Source organism: Pantherophis guttatus, chromosome 4 (genome assembly GCF_059756535.1).
Source record: "Pantherophis guttatus breed Tessera chromosome 4, ASM5975653v1, whole genome shotgun sequence".
Taxonomy (NCBI): Eukaryota; Metazoa; Chordata; class Lepidosauria; order Squamata; family Colubridae; genus Pantherophis; species Pantherophis guttatus.
In genome coordinates this window covers 6,817,272-6,842,124 of record NC_142066.1, presented here as the reverse complement: position 1 = coordinate 6,842,124, position 24,853 = coordinate 6,817,272, and the positions used below count along the sequence as shown (strand labels likewise).

At 40.8% G+C, this 24,853-nt stretch overlaps 2 protein-coding genes across 2 annotated transcripts; both read left to right on the top strand.

Moving 5' to 3' along the window:
* Window positions 1-1,787: 1,787 nt before the first annotated feature.
* Window positions 1,788-16,833, top strand: LOC148113636 (vomeronasal type-2 receptor 26-like). Its single transcript, XM_087892297.1, has 6 exons — window positions 1,788-1,872; window positions 3,047-3,221; window positions 6,536-6,827; window positions 11,574-11,795; window positions 13,190-13,316; window positions 15,645-16,833. The coding sequence occupies exons 1-6, from the start codon at window positions 1,788-1,790 to the stop codon at window positions 16,541-16,543; spliced, it is 1,800 nt and encodes a 599-aa protein (XP_087748423.1). The 3' UTR covers window positions 16,544-16,833.
* LOC148113637 (vomeronasal type-2 receptor 116-like) lies at window positions 9,905-10,762 on the top strand. The gene has a single exon (XM_087891547.1). It carries the CDS (start codon window positions 9,905-9,907, stop codon window positions 10,760-10,762), a length of 858 nt encoding a protein of 285 aa, XP_087747673.1.
* Window positions 16,834-24,853: the final 8,020 nt, after the last annotated feature.

The following is a 24,853-nucleotide window of genomic DNA, read 5'->3' as shown; positions in this document are numbered from 1 at the left end:
GCCTAATGCTGGGAAAGATTGAGGGCAAAAGAAGAAGGGGACGACAGAGAATGAGGTGTCTGGATGGAGTCATTGAAGCAGTAGCCATGAGCTTAAATGGACCCCCGGGGAATGGTAGAGGACAGGAAGGCCTAGGTGGGGCCACAATGGGTCGGACATGACTTCGCAACTAACAACAACAATATATGACCCAACAGTAATACATTTACAAAGGTTTTACATAAACGTTCTGCAGTCCATTGGGAACTGAGGTTATTTGCCAAACAAAAGCTTTTTGTCTCGTCTAAAATGGAAAATCCACTTTTCACATTCATATTGTCATATTTATTTCATGGTGTATACTCACATACATATGTAAATTTAATTTAATATTTGAGACCATTAAATCTTATCTCACGAGATAATGTATATATTAGGATCATAATAGCTGTTGCAATTGTAAATACTATCATTCACACTTACAATGCCATCATTTACATATCCTGGGCTGTCCTAAGCAGAAAATGTTTGTTTCCTAAAGGAGAAAAACATTTGCAGCTACTAATGTGAAGTATAAATGCTGGCTTTCACTCAAATCTTCCATTTATCATGTTTCTCCATTTAGTTAATGTTGAGATCTGGATTGCACATTGCATTAACTTAGCATGAAAGAAATGAAAGGAATTTTTTTTGCCTTTGTTTTGCACACATAAATCACCAAAGTCTTTGAGTCGATGTATAAAGTAAAGGTAAAGGTTCCCCTCACACATATGTGCTAGTCGTTCCCAACTCTAGGGGGTGGTGCTCATCTCCGTTTCAAAGCCAAAGAGCCAGTGCTGTCCGAAGACGTCTCTGTGGTCATGTGGCTGGCATAACTAAATGCCAAAGGCACATGGAATGTTGTTACCTTCCCACCAAAGGTGGTCCCTATTTTTCTACTTGCATTGTTTACATGCTTTCGAACTGCTAGGTTGGCAGAAGCTGGGACAAGTAATGGGAGCTCACCCCATTACGCGGCACTAGGGATTTGAACTGCTGAACTGCCGACCTTTCGATTGACAAACTCAACATGTTAGCCACTGAGCCACCGCATCCCCTGTCAATATATACTAAGCCATTATTAAAGACTCAAATCAATTCCACTTCTACCACTGGTGGTCCTCTAATATCTAATTAATTACAGATTAACAGAGTTAGAAGGGACCTTGTAGGTCATCTAGTCCAACCCTCCACCCAAGCAGGAGACCCAACACCATTTCTGACAAATGGCAGTCCAGTCTCTTCTTGAAAGCTTCCAGTGATGAAGCTCCCACAACTTCCGAAGGCAACTTCTGTTCCATTGGTTGATTGTTCTCACTGTCAGAAAAGAGAGTCTGCGAGTCCTTAAGGCCATTTTGGAGGTTTATCTGTGCCCTCAGAGTCTCCTGAATGGTGCAAATGGGTGTGGAAACATTTTGGAACTGCTGAAAGGACTGTGTTGTAAACAGGAGATAGCTGGTGTTGTATTCCTCTCCTTCTGTTGAGAGAGGGCTGTTCACTCTGAGAAAGAGTGCTAATCAGGGATGGTATTTTCTTACTTTCCCTACCGGTTCGTAAATGTGAGCATCTTTCCATGCATGTGCTCAGCCTCAGAAACGTGCCTAAATTACAAATTAACAATGGCTACAGCATATAAAGAGAATTTGTACAAAATGTTTTATAGATGACACATGTCACCGGAAAGATTTGGCAAAAGTCTTCCAAGATAAATCAACTAAATGTTGGAAATGCCACCAGACATCGGGATCGTACTCTCACATGTGGTGGACATGTCCAGAAGTGAGAAATTGTTGGGCAAAAATTTGAAAATGACACAGCAATCTATTGATCTTAAACCGGAGCTGTTCCTGTTGGGTATCTTACTGGAGAAATTTAGTAAAGAAAATATATATTTGATTATACATGTAATAACGACAGCAAGAATGGTATTTGCACAAAATTGGAAAGCAGAAAAAATTCCTACCAAGGGAGAGCTAATTAAGAAAATATTAGAATGTGCAGAAATGAAGTAGATTAACATTAGCAATTAGAGGGAAGGAAGAATCGGGGTATTACAACATATGGGGGCAATTTTATCAATGGATGGAGACTGAATACAGACAATGTAAAAATAAGAAATGTGGGAAGAATATGTTGTAATACATTACATTTAAATATAAGAGGGAAGATGTACTAAGAAAATGATGATAAATGTTGAATATGATGACACAAAAAAATTTTGTACCCAGATGATACACTGATTGATTAATGATGAATTGTTTGTTTAAAAATAAACATTCAAAAAAATCCGTGCCTAAATAGGATAGCATAGAGCCGAGGCAGGTGAGCGGGCCTGCCCGTGATTTCCACTACCAGTTCAGGCGAATCAGTCTGAACTGGCTGAAAACCACCTCTGGTGCTAATGAAACAGATGACTGCAAGGAGTGTAAATCTTTGCATTCCCCACCATTCAGTCAGAACTGAAGAAGCTTCTTGGATGAGAAACGAAACATCTTCAAGGAAAAACAAACAAGGTCCAGTTGCCTCTTGAAAAAAAAAGCACCTTTGGGATAACCATGATCCATAACTACATGGGACAATACATGATTGTCCCGTGTATTTATGGGACAATGAATTGGGACAATGAATTGCAACTATATTTGTCTTCCCTGCAATTACCTGGATTATAATAATGACTGCTTCTCAAAACAAAATCCAACAGCTTTACCAAAGTTAAAAGAAAAACAGCTGATGTGTCATTTCAAACATGGTTATAAAACCCATTTACCCCACCCTGCCATTCACATCTGGGCTAACTGGGGAGAAGAGACAGATGGCAGGCTTGGAACCCTGACAACAGATGTGGCTGTGGGTTGTTGTTGTTGTTTTTAATTCCTTTCCATGCTATGTGACATTCTCACCATTGAACGTGGTGCTTGCTTGAATTAAATATAGTCCTAGTGATGAGGTTCTTGATGGACATCTGAGCACCTAATCTGCACCTAGATGATGAAATTAGGAGTCTTGTTCTTTCTTTTATCTCACGTAGAAAACAACATCAGTGCAAGGGTCTGCAATCCATCTGATTCCCTTTGCATCCCTCATGAATCGTACCAACCAGGTGACTTCCTCACAGGTGGGGTGACTTCTCAGATGTGGTACTTTTTTCATGAACTTTCTTTCCACAAGCAACCTTCACAGGACCTGAGCTTCCAGTTTCCAATGTAAGAAAGTCTCAGATCTGACTTTAGAGTATTTATTTTATTTTATTTATTTTTTAATATTCATCAAGCATGTATTTTATGACAGATACAAGTGTAAACATAATTATAAATACATGAAAAGGATACGAATAAAAGAAAACGTTAGGACAGGGACGGTAGGCACCCTGGTGCACTTATGCACGCCCCTTACAAACTTCTTAGGAATGGGGTGAGGTCAACAGTAGACAGTCTTAGGTTAAAGTTTTGGGGGTTTGGGGAAGAAACCACAGAGTCAGGTAGTGCATTCCAGGCATTGACCACTCTGTTACTTAAATCGTATTTTCTGCAATCTAGTTTGGATCGGTTTATCATGAGTTTGTATCTATTGTATGCTCTTGTATTGTTTTGGTTGAAGCTGAAGGATTCATTGGCTTGTAGGAGGACATTGTAGCAGATGATTTTATTTACTATGCTTAGGTCAGACCGAATAAATATGAAAACCAAATAAATATGAATAAATAAGCCTGAGTGGCGCAGCAGACTAATGCTACTGTTAAAGGTAGTATTTAGCTTCCAGCTGCCTGCGAGTTCAATTCTTACCAGGCTCAAGGTTGACTCAGCCTTCCATCCTTTCTAAGGTAGGTAAAATGAGGACCTGGTTTGTGGGGGCAATAAGCTGACTTTGTATAAAATATACAAAAGTATGAAGGCTATTGCTTAACGCCTTGTAAGCTGCCCTGAGTCTCCGGAGAAGGGCGGCATATAAATAAAAATGAAAATAAAAATACAAAAATAAATAAATATGAATATGAATGAAGTAGCTCCATTCTCTTTTCTATGAAATAAGGTATTGATTGGACAACTCTGTAAATCATAAGACTTGGTGATAGGCAAATGTAATGGATGAATGAATGAATGAAGGAGACAGTTTACATTTTTCATATTTTTCATTCTATTTCATTTCATTTTTCATTCTCGGCGAACACATGCCAGTTCTGTGCTTACTTCTGTGTTTGAGCCACGGTGGCGCAGTGGTTAGAGTGCAGTACTGCAGGCTACTTCTGCTGACTGCCGGCTGCCTGGAATTTGGCAGCTCGAATCTCACCAGGCTCAAGGTTGATTTAGCCTTCCATCCTTCCGAGGTCGGTAAAATGAGGACACAATTGTTGGGGGCCATATGCTGACTCTGTAAAACTGCTTAGAGAGGGCTGTAAAGCACTGTGAAGTAGTACATAAATCTAAGTGCTATTGGAATTGCTACTTGCCTTTTATGTATTTTTGTCCTTTTTCAAGAGACACTCACAAGAGGTGCCATTCAAGATTAGCAGAGATGGAAAGAATCTATGAGACTTTTCACTGCTGAGGTTGTAATTGGCCTGGGAGACTTGGCTTATTTGATTTTGACTGGGTGGAGAAATGGTGACAAATAAGGATATTCAAAGAAGTGCCATTTTTAACTGAGACTATTGCAAAAGAAAATGGGAATGTGCCTTTCCCTTAAGCTTCAAATGCCAACATCCTTTTATTCAGTGTGTCTACATTGTCACTGCCTCCACCCTCTGGAACAAACTTATTCTTACAATTTCTAAGGACAAATTAAAGGGGAAATGAGTAAATAAGTAAGCTAAATTCTCTCTTATGTTCTCTCCATGGATTCCTCTAAGACATTATAATTGAAGTAACTACTTCCAAAATAATTTTTATTTGGTTTGGTTCCAGTCACTGAATTCATCCAATAATTCTATTCTTCTTCCCAGGACTAAGGAGAAATATTGTAATAGTGACAACAGTTAGCCAGTGGAATGGCTGGTTTTCCAGAAGTTGTGGGTGCCAAATCACTGAACATTATCTGAAATGTTATAGAGTCTCCTTCTTGAGCAGGGTTTGCACTATATGACTTCCAAGGTCCTTTCCAACTATTTTATTCTATTTTCTACTCTACTCTACTCTACTCTACCCTACTCTACTCTACTCTACTCTACTCTACTCTACTCTACTTTATTATTTCTATTCTACTCTACTCTACTCTACTCTACTCTACTCTATTATTTCTATTCTATTCTATTCTATTCTATTCTATTCTATTCTATTCTATTCTATTCTATTCTATTCTACTCTACTCTATTATTTCTACTCTACTCTATTATTTCTATTCTATTCTACTCTACTCTACTCTACTCTACTCTACTCTACTCTATTATTTCTACTCTACTCTACTCTATTATTTCTATTCTACTCTACTCTACTCTACTCTACTCTACTCTACTATTTCTACTCTACTCTACTATTTCTACTCTACTCTACTTTACTCTACTCTATTATTTCTATTCTATTCTACTCTATTATTTCTATTCTATTCTATTCTACTCTACTCTACTCTATTATTTCTATTCTATTCTACTCTACTCTACTCTACTCTACTCTACTCTACTCTACTCTACTCTATTCTATTCTATTCTATTCTATTCTATTCTATTCTATTCTATTCTGTTCTATTCTAATGTTATAGAGTCTCCTACTCATTCAGGGGGTTGAGTAGGACTAGAACACCTCCAAGATCGCTTCCAACTCTGTCATTCTACAGTAGCGGCCAAAATTGTGGAAACCTTTTGGGAAAAGTGTATTTTTGAGGTTTGATGGCTAATAACACCACTTTTTTTGGAGTTTCAAGATAATCCTATTCCACTACTGGAATGGCCTGGGAATAGCCGAGACCTTAACCCAATTGAAAATCTATGGAGCCAATTAAAGAAACTTGTTAGTCAGAAGCGACCCAGCAATAAAACCCAGTTAACAGAAGCAAATATTCGATCTTGGTTTCACATTATAAGAGCTGCAGAACTAAAAGACTTGGTTCACTCCATGGGAAGACGTTGTAAGGCCATCATTCATGCAAAAGGTTACCCAACTAAGTATTAACTGAGGTGATAATTTTTGTATATCTCATTTTTTTCTATGGTGATATTTTTTGTATATCTTGTACTTTCTATGTGTTTCACTTTTCTTCTTTATACTGTAACTGCTATTCTAATAGCAAATCCTTCATAAACATTACTGCATTACATTCTTGATTAAATTATCTTTCCATTGATATATAACTTCATGGTACTACTCAAAAAAAAAAGTGGTGTTATTAGCTAGTTTTAGAAAATACACTTTTCCCAAAAGGTTTCCACAATTTTGGCCACTACTGTACATAAACAACACCTCATTTTGCTTCTATTGATTTTTTGCCCCAAATTTTAGATTGCTTGTAGTAAGTTAAATGGATCCAGAGACTGATTAAAAAAAAAGAGTTATATGGGTTGTACAATCTGAACCTAACTGTCTTTCAGCATAGTGACAAAGTTCTACCAACATGTCTTGGGCTTGGCATTTGCAGTAAATGAGATCAACCAAAATCCCCAGATCTTGCCCAATGTCACACTTGGATTCCACATCTATGATAGTTATTATGATGAGAAGATGACTTATCGGACCACACTGGACCTGCTCTTCAAATTTGATCGATTTGTCCCCAACTATGCATGCAACATCCAGAAAAACCTCATGGCCATCATTGGGGGACTTGGCTCTGATATCTCCTTCCACATTTCTGACATCTTAACCCTTTATAAAATTCCACAGGTAAGATCTTCAAATGCATTTTTTTTGTCCCTTCTAGTTGTCTTGATTCCTGGTGACTGCCTAAGGACTAGACTAGACTAGACTAGACTTGACTAGACTAGACTAGACTAGACTAGACTAGACTAGACTAGACTAGACTAGACTAGACTAGACTAGAATAGAATAGAATAGAATAGAATAGAATAGAATAGAATAGAATAGAATAGAATAGAATATTGGCCAAGTGTGATTGGACACACAAGGAATTTGTCTTTGGTGCATACGCTCTCAGTGTACATAAAAGAAAAGATACGTTCATCAAGAATCGTAAGGTACAACACTTAATGATAGTCATAGGGTACAAATAAGCAATCAGGAAACAATATCAATATAAATCGTAAGGATACAAGCAACAAAGTTACAGTCATACAGTCCTAAGTGGAAGGAGATGGGTGATGGGAATGATGAGAAGATTAATAGTAATGCAGACTTAGTAAATAGTTTGACAGTGTTGAGGGAATTATTTGTTCAGCAGAGTGATGGCATTTGGGAAAAACCTGTCCTTGTGTCTAGTTGTTCTGGTGTGCAGTGCTCTATAGTGTCATTTTGAGGGTAGGAGTTGAAACAGTTTATGTCCAGGATGTGAGGGGTCTGTAAATATTTTCACAGCCCTCTTTTTGACTCGTGCAGTATATAGGCCCTCAATGGAAGGCAGATTGGTAGCCAATGTTTTTTCTGCAGTTCTAATTATCCTCTGAAGTTTGTGTCTGTCTTGTTGGGTTGCAGAACCAAACCAGACAGTTCTAGAGGTGCAGATGACAGACTCAATAATTCCTCTGTAGAACTGGATCAGCAGCTCCTTGTGCAGTCCCTACAGTTTTCTTGACAAGATTTCAGAAGTGGTTTGCCATTGCTTCCTTCCTAGAATTGAGAAAGAGTGACTTAACCAAAGTCAACCAGCTAGCTTCATGCCAAATGAAGGACTGGAATTCACACTCTCCTTGTTTGCAATCTGATGCCTTAACTGACTCTCATGCCACTATGAAGGGTATACTGATTTGTTTATGAATTAAGATGGAGTAGATATGTGTTTAATTCATTTTTGGAACTATTTTATTTATTTATTAAAAACAATGGCTACCAACCTGCCTTCCATTGAGGACCTGTATACTGCACAAATCAAAAAGAGGGCTGTGAAAATATTTACAGACCCATCGCATCCTGGACATAAACTGTTTCAACTCCTACCCTCAAAACAACGCTATAGAACACTGCACACCACAACAACTAGACACAAGAACAGTTTTTTCCCACACGCCATCACTCTACTAAACAAATAATTCCCTCAACACTGTCAAACTAGTTATTAAGTCTGCATTACTATTAATCTTCTCATCGTTCCTATCACCATCTCCTCCCACTTATGAGTGTATGACTGTAACCTTGTTGCTGGTATCCATACGATTTATATTGACTGTTTCCTAATATGATTTGATTGCTTATTTGTTCCCTATGACTCATTAAGTGTTGTACCTTATGATTCTTGATGAATGTATCTTTTCTTTTATGTACACTGAGAGAGTATGTACCAAGACAAATTCCTTGTGTGTCCAATCACAATTGGCCAATAAAGAATTCTATTCTATTCTATTCTATTTTTGGAACAATTCATTTATTTTAATTAATTAATTTATTTTATTCATTTGTCAAACAAGTACAAGATAACAAGTATAGGTATGAACGTAAACATGAACAAAGGAAGTAAATGCATATAAATGGGGGTAGTAAGACAGGGACGGTAGGCACGCTGGTGCACTTATGCACACACCCTTTACGGACCTCTTAAGAATGGGGTGAGGTCCACGGTAGACAGTTTGAGGTTGAAGCTGTGAGGGTTTGAGGCTGTAACAACAGAGTCAGGAAGAGCATTCCAGGCGTTGACCACTCTGTTGTTGAAGTCGTATTTTCTGCAATCAAGTTTGCAATGGTTTACCTTGAGTTTGTATTGATTGTTTGCCTCTGTATTGTTGTGGTTGAAGCTAAAGAAGTCGTTGACAGGTAAGATGTTGTAGCAGACAATTTTGTGTACTATGCTTAGATCGGACCCCAAGCGGCGCAGTTCCAGATTGTCCAAGCCCAAAATTTCAAACCTGGAGGCATAGGGAATTCTATTGTGATTAATATTATTACTCAATATTACTCAATATTTAGAAAAAAGGAAGAAAGATTTGACTGGCAACAAATGTTTGACTATTCAAAATGAAGCCAAGTTATTGTGGTTTAATGGATTTTGACAATTAAAGAACAGAAAAATAAGCCAGAGGAATGAATTTGAGCAGATTTATTTATTATTATCCTCTTTGTAGAAATTATTTCATTTCTCCATAGACCAGCATTGTTTATGAATGAAGGAAAGGCATTCAAATCATGATCCGAGGCTCCATGTTCTAAAAAGGCAGTCACAAAGACTGAGAGATGATCAAGGGAGGTACTAATACCACTCTATAAAGCCTTAGTAAGACCACATCTAGAATACAGCATCCACACTATAAAAAGATGATGAGACTCTAGAAAAAGTGCAGAGAAAAGTAACAAAGATGATTAAGGGACTGGACACTAAAACATATGAAGAACAGTTGCAAGAACTGGGCATGGCTAGTCTAGTGAAGAGAAGGACCAGGGGAGACATGAGAGCAGTCTTTCAATATTTGAGGGGCTGCCACAGAGAGGAGTGGGTCAAGCTATTTTCCAAAGCACCTCAAGGCCAGACAAGGAATAATGGATGGAAACTGATCAAGGAGAGATTCAACCTGGAAATAAGAAGGAACTTTCTGACAGTGAGAACAATCCACCAGTGGAACAGAAGTTGCCTTTGGAAGTTGTGGGAGCTTCATCACTGGAGGCTTTCAAGAAGAGATTTGTCAGAAATGGTGTAGGGTTTCCTGCTTGGGTGGACGGTTGGACTAGTTGACCTACAAAGTCACTTCCAACTCTGTTAATCTAATCTAATCAAATATATCTGCCTTTCCTTTCAGCTCACATATGGTTCTTTTGCCTTGGAACAAAATAACTCAACACGGTTTCCTTCCTTTTATCGCATGGTCTCAAACGAAGCCCATCAGTATACAGGAATTGTCCAATTACTGAAGCATTTTGGATGGACCTGGGTTGGACTCATTGTTTTGAGAGACGAGAGCGGAGATCATTTCTTGAAGATCTTGGAACATTTGTTTTTCCAGAATGGAATCTGTTCTGCCTTCACACAAAGAATTCCAAGCCAAAGTCGTTTGCCATCGTTAACCCAAATGAACGAAGTATCCTCAAGCACTTATCAATATGTCATGGACAACAGAGCCAACATATTTGTTGTGTATGGAGAAACTCTTACAGTGATGTGGCTAAGTTCTCTAATGTTTCAGCCAGATTCTTTTCATCAGGAAAATGCATCCATTGGAAAGTTGTGGATTGTGACTGCACAAATTGATTTCACCATCATGGGCCTTGTCACCAGCTGGGATTCAGAATTATTCCAAGGCACCATTTCCTTTGAGGTCCCTTCAAATGAACCACTCGGGTTTCAGACGTATCTTCAGAACCTAAAATGCTGCTCAGAACAAGGGGACAATTTCCTAAAGGATTTTTGGGAGCAAGCCTTTCACTGTACGTTTTCAAATTCCAAAGAATCAGTAGAGCACGATAAAGTATGCACTGGGGTAGAGAGGTTGGAGGTGCTTCCAGATGCTGTTTTTGAAATGCAGATGACTGGTTACAGCTACAGCATCTTCAATGCTGTCTATCTGTTGGCACATGCTTTACATGCCATGACTTCATTTAGGTCCCTTCACCGAGCATCAGTGAAAAGAAAGAGACTGGCAAGCCAAGATCTTCAACCTTGGCAGGTATTAATGATCATGGTGGCTCCGATGATTAGGACACTGGTTTATAGAATAGAATAACAGATTTGGAAGGGACCTTGGAGGCCTTCTAGTCCAACCCCCATCTTAGGCAGGATACCCTATACCTACACTTTTTTTTAAATATTCCTCAAAACTATTTCATTCTTCTAGGAGGGGTGGTGGTGGCTTCCCACAAGTTGATCAATTAGGTGAACTGTTCAGGGGTGGGATTCTACCATTTTATTTATTATTTATTTATTTTATTAAATTTCTATACCGCCCTTCTCCCGAAGGACTCAGGGCGGTGAACAGCCACAAGATAAAACACATAAATACAAAAATTTAAAATAAAATAAAAACAAATTAAATAATTTGGCTGAACAAATTTAAAATACCCCATAATTTAAAAACAAATTAAAATTTACCATTTAAAAAGGGGAGAAGATTTAGGCCAGGCCAGCTTGATGAAATAAAAAAGTCTTAAGCGCGTGACGGAAGGTGCGCAGACCCATCCATTTTGGGTGGGTTTGGGGGAACCAGTAGCTCTGACGATCAGCTGGGAGCAAACCGGTTCTCCCCGACGATCAGATAGACCTATCCGCTCGCTTGCACTATTTTCCTATCTTTATCTCCTCCGCTGATTCGCGCAGCAAAGCAGATTGCTGTGCCTCAGCTGTGTTTCTCCTCCGAAGAAACGCGGAAGTAAATTTTTTTTTCAATCTGTGCACACGGACACCCGTTCACAAAGTGTGTGATCACCGAACCTGTTGTTAAACCAGGAGGACCCCACCACTGGAACTGTAGCTTGTGTCAATTTTCCCACTGTGTTACATGTGATGTTTTAGCTGTTATTTTTTTTTTTTTCTGACAGCTTCACCGGTTTCTTCAAGGCATTTCCTTTAACAATTCAGCTGGAGAAAGAGTGGCTTTTAATGATAAAATGGAGGTTGCCACTGGTTTTGATATCATGAAGATGGTCACATTCCCAAATAACTCCTTCACTAAAGTAAAAGTTGGGAGAATAGATTCCAAAGAAGAGCAAAGTTTCAGCTTGTATCAAGACAGAAAGAGCTGGCTCATGCTTTTCAACCAGGTGAATGATCTCAATTTAAATCCACTGCTCCGTTATCTGAAAAAAGTATTTGATGGATTAGACATTTCCTCTGGTTTAGAAATTGGCCCTGTATGGGTAATTACCATATTTTTCAGAGTATAAGACACTCTGGACTTCTGCCGCCGATAGCCTCCCACCGACCAGTACGGGCTCACAGAGAGGGACTCCTCAGGGTGCCATCAGCCAGGCAATGTCGGCTGGCGACCCCCAGGGGGAGGGCCTTCTCTGTGGCAGCTCCTGTCCTCTGGAACGATTTGCCCCCGGAGATACGAAGGATATCGGATCTCCGGGTCTTTCGCCGTGCCCTGAAAACTTTTCTTTTCTATCAAGCAGGGCTGGCGTGAACCCCCTCCCCCTTTTTTAGTCTTTTTAGTTTTTTAGTTTTAAATTGTCATGGGGTTTTAAATTGAATTGTTTTAAATTGGGCCAGTTATATAATTCTTTTAACAATTTTAAATTTTGTATCTGCATGTGTTTTAGCTTTGGCTGTTCACCGCCCTGAGTCCGCTAGGAGAAGGGCGGTATACAAATTTAAATAAATAAATAAATAAATAAATAAATAAATAAATAAATAAATAAATAAATAAATAAAATGCACCTATCTTTTTTGAGGAGGAAAACAAGAAAAAAAATCTGACTCTGCCTCCCAGCAATTTGTCTTGTTGCAGCAAACAGCCTGCTTTAGTTTCATTTTCATCACAGCCTGATTAGCACAAGAAAAAAAAAAAAAACAGCCTCCCACCAATTTGCCTCCTTGCAGCAAACAGCAGAGTCCCACGTGGCAATAGGCAATGGCAATCCCTGCAGCCTGAAACAGCTGAGGATCGGGAGGCCGATCCAACCGACAATCAACTGCTTGTGGTAATAGGCTGTGCTGAAGCAGAAATGGGCTGTTTGCTATTTGCTGCTTGCTACAAAGAAGTAAATTGCTGGGAGGCAGAGGTCAAAGGGTGGGTGCCAGCGGGTGGGTGGGGCTACATTCAGTGTATAAGATGCACCCAAATTTTCATCCTCTTTTAGAGGGAAAAAAGTGTGTCTTATACTCCGAAAAATACGGTATATTTTGAAATGAAGAGGAATAGCAGTAGCAACAGCACTTAACACTTACGTACCACTTCATAGTGCATTCAGCATTTTCTAAGTGGTTTACAGAGTCAGCGTATTGCCCCCAACAATCTGGCTCCTCATTTTACCAATCTCAAAAGGATGGACGGTTGTGTCAACCTTGGGCCTGTCGGGATCGATCTCCTGGCAGTGGGCAGAGTTAACCTGCAGTTAACCTGCCCTAACTGAATCATGAGTATGATGAGTATGAATATATGATGAAGAAAACCGGGTTTTCTATCTTAAATTATTTTCACATGTATGGATAGGTTCTGCCCTTTTCTCTGTGTAGTGATCCTTGCCAGCCTGGATACCAAAAGAAAAAGAAAGAAGGGGAGAAATACTGCTGCTACGATTGTGCACCTTGCCCAGAAGGGGAGATTTCACACCAAATAGGTAGGTAATATAGTACAAAAAAATATCTCAGCACTTGTTAATGCAACCGAACATGTGCAAAATGTGTTACCTGTGTTTCCCCGAAAATAAGACCCTGTCTTATATATATTTTTTTGCCACCAAAAAAGGCACCAGGACTTATTTTCCAGGGGGGGCGGGAATGTTGTCCACTGACTCACCGCACTTGCGTGCATCACCACAAGCCTCTTTTTCATTATCAGAGGCCTTCAGGAACTTCTCATCTGGCAAGGCCAGCAAGGCTTTCCTGAAGGCCTCTGTAGCCAATAAGAGATCCCTGGATCAATCTGGAGCTCTGTTATCAGCTACAGAGGCCTTCAGGAAAGCCTTGCTGGCTGCAGCGAAAGAAATAGGCCGAGATGTGTGCGGCTGGCTGCAACCATCCAAAGGTAAGCAGTAGCGCAGCTCCACCCCCTACATCCCCACCCTAGCTTAATTTTTCCCTGAGCACCCTGGAGTGTGCGGGGTCAAATGATTTACTAAGACTGTGTTACTATTCTTCTTCTCTTCCTCACTAGTATCTATCTCTTCCCACTTATGACTATAATCATGTTATTTATTTTATTCGATTTTTATACCACCCTTCTCCCACTTGGACTCAGGGCGGTGAACAGCCAAGAGTAAAAACATCACATACAAAATTTAAATTTTTTTAAAAAGAATTAAACAAATTTTGGCCCAGTAAATTTAAGACACCCCAACTAAAATCAATTAACATTTAAAAATATCTAAAGGGGGGGGTGGTTAAGCCAGCCCGGCTTGATGAAATAAAAAAGTTTTAAGGGCACGGCGAAAAGCACGGAGATCTGGGATCCTATGTATCTCCGGGGGCAGGTCGTTCCAGAGGACAGGTGCTGCCACAGAGAAGGCCCTCCCCCTGGGGGTCGCCAGCCAACATTGTCTGGCCAACGGCATCTGAGAACTCCCGCTCTGTGGGAGCGTACTGGCCGGTGGGAGGCTATCGGTGGCAGAAGGCGATCCCATAAGTATCCAGACCCTAAGCCATGGAGCGCTTTAAAGGTGGTAACCAACACCTTGAAGCACACCCCGAAGACCACCGGAAGCCAGTGCAGCTCACGCAGGAGGGGTGTCTTGCTGGTATCTTTCAATTTATATTGTTTTTATTTGTTTCCTAGTACGATTTGATAGCCTTATTAGCAACCTTGTCTATCACTAAGTGTTGTATCTTTTTATTCTCGATGAATGTACTTTATTCTCCTTATGTACACTGAGAGCATAGGCACCAAAGACAAATTCCTTGTGTGTCCAATCACACTTGGCCAATAAAGAATTCTATTCTGTCCTGTCCTGTCCTGTCCTGTCCTGTCCTGTCCTGTCCTGTCCTATGCTATGCTATGCTATGCTATGCTATCCTATCCTATCCTATCCTATCCTATCCTATCCTATCCTATCCTATCCTATCCTATCCTTAATTAGGGCTTATTTTGGGGGTAGGGCTTATATTGGATGCACATGTAAAAATCAAGCTAGGACTTACTTTCTGAGTAGGTCGTATTTTGGGGGAAATATAGTATTATGTCAGGTTAGCCAGGAGCATTTTAATACATTTCCATGTGTCTGGGAAATCCAAAGAAGAAAACTAATTTCTAGTACAATGATTTTTCAGTGAGATCAATGAGAAATCAACAGGGTTAAAAACAATATCTGTGCATAAAAAGTAAAATTTTTCCTGTCCAATCATGTCTGACATTTGGACAAGGTGCTCATCTCCATTTCTTAGCCAAGGGAGCCAGCATTCTCTGAAGACACTTCCATGGTCATGTGGCCAGCATGACTGTATGATCAAGCACATGGAATGCTGTTACCTTCCCACCAAAGTGGTACCTATTTATCTACTCACATTTGCATGGTTTCTAACTGCTAAGTGGGCAGTAGCTGGGTAAAGGAACAGGAGCTCACATTGTCACACAGCGCTGGGTCTTTAACCCATGCTATCAACTCTCCAGCTGACAGGCTCAGTGTCAGCTTGCGAACTGGTTCAAACTGGGGGCAACCCACCACTGGTGAAGAGGCCAAAAAATGGCTGGTGGATGGGTGGGGCTTTGGCAATATTCAGTCTATAAGATGCACAGACATTTTCACCTCCTTATGGGAGACAAAAAAGTGCATCTTATAGTCCAAAAAATATGGTACTCTAAGTGCTTGGTTAAATACCAACAGCATACAATGATAACACAACCTAGGTTAACACAACAATGTTCAACAGGGAGGGATTATGTTGAATAGAACATGGAAATATCTCTTGGACACATATTGTCAATTTTTTATGTTTCTTTTTTCAATGTCCAGATATGGTTGACTGTTCCCCTTGTCCAGAAGATCAATATCCAAGCAAGAAGCAAGATCGATGTGTTTTCAAGACTTTAAACTTTCTGTCTCATAAAGAACCATTAGGGATGAGTTTAGCCTTGGTTGGGATTAGCCTATTTATAACTACAGCTTTTGTCCTTAGAACCTTTGTTAAGTACCAAGACACTCCCATCGTCAAAGCCAACAACCGGGAACTTACCTTTACACTCCTTCTGTCCCTTCTTCTTTGCTTTCTTTCCCCTTTGCTGTTTTTGGGGCAGCCTAAGAAGACCACTTGCTTTCTTTGCCAAAGTGCTTTTGGCATCATCTTTGCTGTGTCCGTTTCCTGTGTATTAGCTAAAACCATCACCGTAGTTGTAGCTTTCATGGCCACCAAACCAGGGTCCAACATGAGGAAATGGTTGGGGAGAAAACTGGCCGGTTCCATTGTTATTTCCTGCACCCTTGTTCAAGCAAGTATTTGTTCTTGGTGGATGGCAACCTCTCCTCCTTTCCCAAATCTGGATATGCACTCCCTCACCAGTGAAATCATAGCAGAATGTAACGTGGGATCTGCTGTCATGTTCTATCTTGTCCTGGGCTACTTGGGATTTCTAGCCATCATTAGTTTTATGGTGGCTTTTTTTGCCAGAAAGTTGCCAGATGCTTTCAATGAAGCCAAGTTTATCACCTTCAGCATGCTGGTGTTTTGTAGTGTTTGGTTGACTTTTGTCCCTACTTATCTGAGCACAAAGGGGAAGTATATGGTGGCTGTGGAGATCTTCTCCATCCTAGCATCCAGTGGTGGATTGCTGTCTTGTATCTTTTTCCCCAAGTGCTACATTATTCTGCTGAGACCTCAATTAAACAACAAGCAGCAGTTAAGAAAAAGCAATTAAGCAAAGTTTATGTGTTCTTTGTGTGGTAGGCATGTAAACATGTGTGTATTACAGTTGGTGGTGAGTAATCAATTTCTGCCTAATTTTAAATGCAGCAGAACAAAATTTAGCTCCCTTCATGGAGACTGAATCATGTTGATCTGATAACAAGTGTATAATAAAAAGAACAGAATTTCCTGATTTACCAGGTAACAAATTATAAGGTGGTTCTTTGAGCCCTCATAGAAGTTACAGTGTTCTGTCCCCATCTCACACACGCACACAAACAGACACCTGGAGGTTAAATAAACTGGCAGACAACCAATTCTTCCAATAAGATGCTTGGCAGCAACCCAGTAGCTGCTTGCCAAGAGCTTTTACTCAATAAACAAAATACACACAATCAAGAATTGTCCGTTTCATAAAATAAATCCAAGGCCGATAATGTTGTTTCCAAAGATGCAATGTGACTCGATAGTAGTTAGTTTTGTCCGTCACAGAGTCTGAATGGCCACCTCACCCCCTTTTATATCCTGTGGGGTATGGTCCAGTGACTCAGCCTAATCTCTGGCACGCCTTTCCTTCTGTTGCGCGCGCTTATTTCTGCGACACTGCCGGGGATCTAGCCAAGACTCATTACCCTCATCACTGTCCACCGGTGGCTGCATGGAAGTGCTTGGCCCTGGCCCTATCTCTTGCCCTTCGGCGGGCACCGAAGGCATTTCCAGAGAGGAGGGTCCTGGAGAGGGAGGCCTTACCAGGCTCAGGTAACGGAGCCACAATAGCACAGTGATGGCTAACCTTTTCTGGACCGAGTGGCCAAAGCGTGCACACACACCCAAAATGCAATGCACGTGCAGCCCTGCATGCATGCATTGAACATACATGTGTGACCCACACGTGTCCCCCAGGCATCCCCGTGCATGCATCCCACCCTCACGCATATGCACGCTCACTCCTGCATACACCCTGATGCCTGCACATGCAGACACAGCCTCCCCATGGCCCTCCGTGCATGCACATGCCATTGCATGCGCTCCCCATGCATGCATGCATGCCCCCCTGTCATGCACCTCACTCCCCACGCATGCACGGCAGAGACCCAAAGATCAGCTGACTGGCGGGGGGTGCACGCACATGCTCAGCAGAGTTGAGCTGAAGCGACAGCTCATGTTCCCATGGAGAGGGCGCTGCTTGCCGCAATCACGGGTATAGCAGAATCTCAACTTAAGTTCAACAACTACTTTTCCATAGGGACATAATCTCAGCTCATAGGGGCATTGCATCAACCTCCAAAACTGCTGTGGGGAGAAAACCGAAGTGTACTTTTTTTTTTTTTTTTTTGCTTTAATTTATATGCCGCCCTTCTCCGGAGACTCAGGGCGGCTTACAATGCATTAAGCAATAGCCTTCATACTTTTGTATATTTAGACAAAGTCAGCTTATTGCCCCCACAAACTGGGTCCTCATTTTACCTACCTTTGAAAGGATGGAAGGCTGAGTCAACCTTGAGCCTGGTGAGATTTGAACTTGCAGTAATTGCAAGCAGCAGATGTTAATAACAGTGTTTTAGTCCACTGTACTACAGGCTCCTAAAGTCAGTTCTCTTTGGAATTTGAAAACAGTTATGTGGTGTAAGTATCTTGCTGGTTTGTAAAAAAAGGGGAGGCTTGGCTGCTCAAAATAAAACATTCTTAGGTAGAACAGACTGGTCTTGTTAGACTTCCAGATCTTTCATAAGTAATTTAAATGTGCTGCGTGCAGGCTTATAACACATAATTAGGATTCCCTCCCTGGAAAAACCAAAATGTTGAATTCTTTTAGAATAACAGAGTTGGAAGGGACCTTGGAGGTCTTCTAGCCCAACCCTCTGCTTAGGCAGGAAACCCTACACCACTTCAGACAAATGATTATCTAACATCATCTTAAAAACTTCCAGTGTTGGCGCATTCACAACTTCTGGAGGCAAGTTGTTCCACTGATTAATTGTTCTCACTGTCAAGAAATTTCTCCTTAGTTCTAAGTTGCTTCTCTCCTTGATTAGTTTCCACCCACTGCTTCTTGTCCTGCCCTCAGGTGCTTTGGAGAATAGCTTGACTCTCTCTTCTTTGTGACATCCCCCGAGATATTGGAACAGTGCTATCATGTCTCCCCTAGTTCCAAGTTTTTGTGAGATGGTTCTGTACCATATTGATTTGTAACAGAGTCCTCAAGAAGGAAAGAACTGAAACGGGTTTGAAAGAACAGTGTCCTATGATACAGGTATATGTGCCTGCTTCAACTTTAGATCCCTCCCTCTCTCCCTTCTTAATATTACATTTAGAACAAACATGCAGCTACCTTGAATATAGATTTTAAGAATTTAATTTGGACCCTTTCAAAAGGAGAACAGAGTATAAGGACATCAAAAAGTAGTTGTGCATAGAATGACATGCATGCTTTTTTTAAAATAAAGCTCACTCTTAAAACAGAATTGGTCTTTTTTATTATATCATCATCATCGTATACATCTTCATTACTATGTAAAGATAAAAGCCTTCTGAACTCTGGCTGACCCTATAACCATCGAAGATCTAATAAGATGTTTTAAAGTATTAGTTGGATGTTTTAAAGTATTAGTTGGGTTGCAAAATAGAGTCCCAAAGATGCTTTTTCAGGAGTCACCTGGACTTTCCTGTTTTTTCTTTGAAGATGTTTCGCTTCTTCAGTTCTGAGATTGGGTTTCCCTTTCAAACGCAAGATATTATTTTTGTTTTACAAATTTTTGCTCTATGGTTATTGAATTGCATTTATTTCGTTTGTCTTTTAAAATGGACACCTAACATTAAAAACGTCATCAAAAAAGCACAACAAAGTATGTTCTTTCTGCGTAAACTCAGAAAGTTCAAACTGCCCAAGGAGCTGCTGATCCAGTTCTATAGAGGAATTATTGAGTCTGTCATCTGCACCTCTAGAACTGTCTGGTTTGGTTCTGCAACCCAACAAGACAGACACAGACTTCAGAAGATAATTAGAACTGCAGAAAAAACATTGGCTACCAACCTGCCTTCCATTGAGGACCTGTATACTGTACGAGTCAAAAAGAGGGCTGTGAAAATATGCTGTTGTTTGGCTTTGTGTTCGTGGCCGTGCCATTTCTTCATGTTGGGTGTCAGTCCAATCCATACATGAAGCAGACTGACACCCAACATGAAGAAATGGCATGGCCACGAACACGAAGCCAAACAACAGCAACACAGCTCACCAGCTCAAATCCCCCTGCTACTCAGACTAACCCAAGCACAACCAAGCCCCCACCTAAACAGAACACACACCCAGCCAATCGTTTTGACGAAGTCTCATTCGTCATCTTCAGGCTGGTGTTCTCGGCTTCGTGCTTCCAGGAGCAAGATTCTCTATTATTATCTGTCTGCTGTAGAGGGGAAAGGATTCTGGTAGGCATCACAGCACCCTAATTGTTAGTTGAGATCTCAGCCTATCTTCTGGCTCGATCCTCTCTCTCTCCCTATTGCTAGCTATCCTCTGCAAAGAAGGAAGAATTCTGAGAGAGAGAATCTGAGAAAGCTGGGCCTGTAACACGAAGCCAAGTAGCTAGGAGTAGGAAGCAGGAAGAAAAACTGCTGTCCTCCAATCGGAACACAGAGTTGCAGGCTAGCCAGCATACGTTAGCAGCAGCAAATATAGATAAGCGACAGCTCCGGCCCCGCAACAGAGAACCCATAGCTTCTACATGAAACAGAGCCTGAAGATGAAAGGGTGTGAGCCTGTTGAAACGTTGCTTTAAGAAAAACTTTTAAAGTCACTGGTAGGATTTTAGCTGAGGTTTTAAAGGACCTTGCAGAGTGCTCTGTAGGGAATTTTAGAAGGTTTTAAGCTGGGATTTTAACTAGGATTTTAAATATTTTAACCAATTTATTTATAATGACGTGGGAAAACACCCGAGATTTTAATTTTTTGCATATATATATATATATATATATATATATATATATATATATATATATACATTATATATATAAATATAGCTCTAGTTGTTCATTTTCAGCAGCAGGAAAAAGTAGACTGTGACTCTAGAGATATTAATAAAATGTGTGTGCATTTTGTCTGTGTTGACTTCTCTAAGCCACTCTCGTGTCCTCCGAGCAATTCAGTTTCCATGTCAGCAAATTCCAGAGAAAGTTGAAATTATCTCAGCTGTGAAAAAAGCTGAGATGATTTGTAAGAAACTCTTTTGGGGACTGCAACTCTCAAAGGCCTTGAAGTAGTCTTGTTCATAACATTGAGGCTGAGGAAACATCTAAAGCCAAATTGCAAAGTCATTATCTTGGAAAATAAACAATGGCATAATAAGATGTCTGTCGAACTGGGCATTAGATATCCTACTGTGGCATGCTTATGGCCAGCAGATACGAACATTCATATTTTTAGTTTGTGATTCAACCCAAGAATTAACCCAAGGTCTACTAGGAGTGGCATCAGTCAACCGGCTGGACTGTCTGTGTTGTAATTACACACCAGAGTATCAGTTAATGATATCTATGGAGATTGTCAGTCATCCAAATCATGGTTGTCCTGAAAGTGCTTTTTCAAAAGGCAGCTGGATTTTGTTTTTCCATGAGGAAAAAATGTCTCCCTTGAAAAAGCATCTTTAGGATCACTTAATTATAGAGTTATTAGCATTCGCAGAAGAACGGCTGAGGAAGAAAAACTGAAATACTCCTTTGGTAGTTCTCCTAATCTCCCCCTTCTTCATATCTAACTTTTCCAATGACGCAATTAGTGAGCTGCAGTCCTGCTTCTGCTTTTTAAGAAATTATCCTCTCTGTGATTATATTGTAGGAAATTTGGTCCTGTGTTTTTGAAGCATCAGAATTCAAACCAAAACAAACACACTAAAACTATTTGAGATTTGATTCCTGGATCGTTTAATGACAGTGTATGAACCTTAAGCTGACAAAAATAAAAAAGATAATATGATAAGATAAAAGGCAAATCCCTAGCATTTAGCATTGCCTTTATTTTTTAGGATGTTGCGTGAGTCCTCTGTGAGCTCTCAGGCCAATGTGTGGTAAAGCTATTAATAATAACAATAATTTAAAAAAAAAAAAACTTGTCCAGGCATTTGCTATGAGATAATACTACTTTGAATGTACAAATGATTCTGATTTTAAAGATCAGAAATTAGATTGCAATGGATATAGTTAGTTTCATGTGCAGGCTGAAATCATAAGATACATAAATCATAAATCTTGAGATACATAAAAAGAACATTGGTTAAATTAGGACTCAGATTAAACAATTTACAGCAAAATTAACAGAATAACAGAATCATGGAGTTGGAAGGGACCTCGGAGGTCTTCTAGTCCAACTCCTCTGCTCAGCAGGAAACTCTATACCCGTGATGGTGAACCTATGGCACACGTGCCACAGATGGCATGCAGAGTCCTCTCGGTGGACATGCGAACCATCACCCAGCTCAGCTCCACCGTGAATGCACATATGCCTCCCGCCAGCCAGCTGATTTTCGGGTCTCTGCTGCACATACATAGGGGGTGGGGCGCATGCGGGAGATGCATGCACAGGGGGCAGGAGGGAGCACGGGGGTCATGCATGTGGGTGGGGCATGTGGGGGGTTGTGCATGCATTGCATTATGGGTTATAAGTGCAGGAAGGCCTACTAGGCCCAAAATGGGGCATGGGGAGTGTGGTGCACCCTCCCATCCGTGGCTCATTTTTGCTCCCAAGAGGCTGCAGGAAGGCCTACTAGGCCCAAAATGGGGCATGGGGAGTGTGGTGCACCCTCCCATCCGTGGCTCATTTTTGCTCCCAAGAGGCTGCAGGGAGGTCTACTTGGCCCAAAATGGGGTGCAGAGCATGGGGGGGTCATGTGTGCATGCACAGGGAGGTGGGGCATGTGGGGGGGGTCTCGCACACGCATTGCATTATGGGTGTGGGCACACGCACGCGCTTTCGGCACGCAACAACAAAAAGGTTAGCCATCACTGCTCTATACCATTTCAGACAACTGATTTTGTGTCACTTTGTGTCAAAAGATTTAGGCACCCCTGTTCAGGTTGCAGGTTAAATCAAAAGAAAGGAAGTAATAACTTGTACTTGAGATGCAGTTAAGGATTATATCTTTCACCCAATGTAACGGTAGTTTTATTTTATTCGGCACGAATAGATTTTTGCATATAAATGGACCTAATACAAGTTTGAATCCTGGCCATAACAAATGGATCTCTTTTCCATTGTTCTGCAGCCTTGATCAGTGATTAATCCAAAATATGTGTTAATGTAATGAAGTCAAATTTCCTTTCTCTTCTGCCACATATTCATCTAAAACTAAGTATAGCTTCACGCCCGAAACCACTGCACAAGGAGCTGAAGTCTTGATTCTTCCTATGGGCTTTGAACTTTTATGCAAGTGTGAATTGTCCTGAATCAGAAACTGTAAGTGCAGAAGAGGCTAGAATTGTGTCTCCATAGAAAGAAAAACTCAGAGCAGGTTGTAACGTGTTCTGTGACTGCACGGTCTATATTCTAATCCGAAAAGGAAATAGTACTCTTCGGTGGGCTATATTGGGTTTTTTAAAAGATTTTATTTAGGCTTAGCTTAGACTTAAAACACTAAGAATAAATATTTAGGAAGTTGTGAATGCGTGTGGTTGAATACTATTGGATTTTAGCTATCGATATGATTTTATAATCAAGGGTGAAAGGAACAAGAGATTATTCAAAGACGATAATTCCAATGGTTGAATGTAGGTTTTGTCACCAGAACTTTCTTCAGTGGTTAGTTCTTAACATTTCAATGAGTTGATTGATTGGTTGGTTGATGGATTGTGTTCTGACCCAGGCTTCCCTAAAAAGCACGAAGCAGTCTTGGTCCCGGCAAAAACCCTTTTATTTACACAACAGTGAATTCCTTTCATTCACAGTCAGCAAGGCCTGGGAAACAGTCTTTCCAAGGAATATTTATCAACACATATTTATCTTGCTTGGAAAGCTGCCATGTAAATAGTTTCCAAATGCAGTGCAAGGCAAAACTTGGCACAGAGTCTCTGAGACTCACAGACAGATCTTCCCACTCTTCAAATGACTGACCAAATGAATTGTTTCCTGCAAAAGCCCCCTCCCCATTCGCTCCTCTTTTGTTTCCTATGGGAGGGGCCAATCACCTCCAAGGTGTGGCTTTACTCCCAAGTCGACCCTGCTTTCTGAGTTGTTCTTGCCTTCTGGCAGCTCTGCACATGTGCACACTGGGAGCAGGCTCCAGATGTTCCTCTGCCTCGTTGCTGTCTAGTTCCCTCTCTGCCTCAGAGCCCTCATCTGAGCTTTCCCCAGCCCCCAGGACTGGCCCATGTTCCTCCCCAACCTCCTCACTGTCCGACTCTGCTTCTAGCTCCACTGGCCGCCAGCAGGCCACAACAGATTGATTGATTATATTGTTTTCAATTTAGGAACTCCATAGATCAGTGGTCCCCAAATCTTTCTGGCTCCATGGACCAGCAGCAACAGCAGCTGGTCCATGCAGAGGCAGGAAGGAGAGGATGGTTTTGCATACACAAAACCTAGATCCCACACATGCACAAATGAAGCTTTGCACACTTGCCTGCTACTTGTGCAACTGGTTCCCAACGGGCTGTTGACTGGTACTGGTCCGCAGCCCAGGGGGTGAAGACCTCTGCCATAGATAGATTTTTACCATGATGATGTATCTTTAACCTATACTTTCAAGTTTCCTAATGGTGCATTCATGGTCAACGTAACTGAATATGTCATTGTCCTCTTTTTCTCTTTCCTTCCCTCTTTCCCAGCATTAGGGCCTTTTCCAGAGAACTGGGTTTTCATATGAGGTGTCCAAATAGAATAATTTGTGCCTGGTCATTTGTGTTTCAAGTAAAAATTCTGGATTGATTTGTTTCATTAGCCATCAGGATTTTTATTTCTTGGCTGCCAATGGAATTCTCAGAAATCTTCCCCAACAGCAAAGTTCAAAAGCATCAATACTCTTCTTTAAAATCCCACTTTAGCTTCTGCAAAGTCACATACCATGGCAAGCAGGATTCTGATTTTTGTTGGTATAGACACTTCACAATATTTTGTTGGTATAGACACTTCACAATATTTTTTCCAAAGCCTTCACCTATACTAAGACTATTCTGTGTCATATTTGGAACATAGAATTACAGAGTTGGAAGGAAACTTGAAGGCTGTCTATGCACCCTCTGCTCAAGTAGGACAGTACTATATTATTTCAGATAGTATATCTGAACTATACTATTTCAGATAAATGGCTGTCCTCTTGAAAGTCTCCAGTGAAGGGGA

Excerpts from the sequence above, each read along its gene's own strand:
- LOC148113636 (XM_087892297.1), top strand. The coding sequence starts at position 1,788 with ATGTCCAGAAGTGAGAAATTGTTGGGCAAAAATTTGAAAATGACACAG. Across the intron at positions 1,873-3,046 it reads ACCGGAGCTGTTCCTGTTGG|AAAACAACATCAGTGCAAGG; the intron begins GTATCTTACTGG and ends TATCTCACGTAG. Across the intron at positions 13,317-15,644 it reads GGAGATTTCACACCAAATAG|ATATGGTTGACTGTTCCCCT; the intron begins GTAGGTAATATA and ends TTCAATGTCCAG.
- LOC148113637 (XM_087891547.1), top strand. The coding sequence starts at position 9,905 with ATGGTCTCAAACGAAGCCCATCAGTATACAGGAATTGTCCAATTACTG.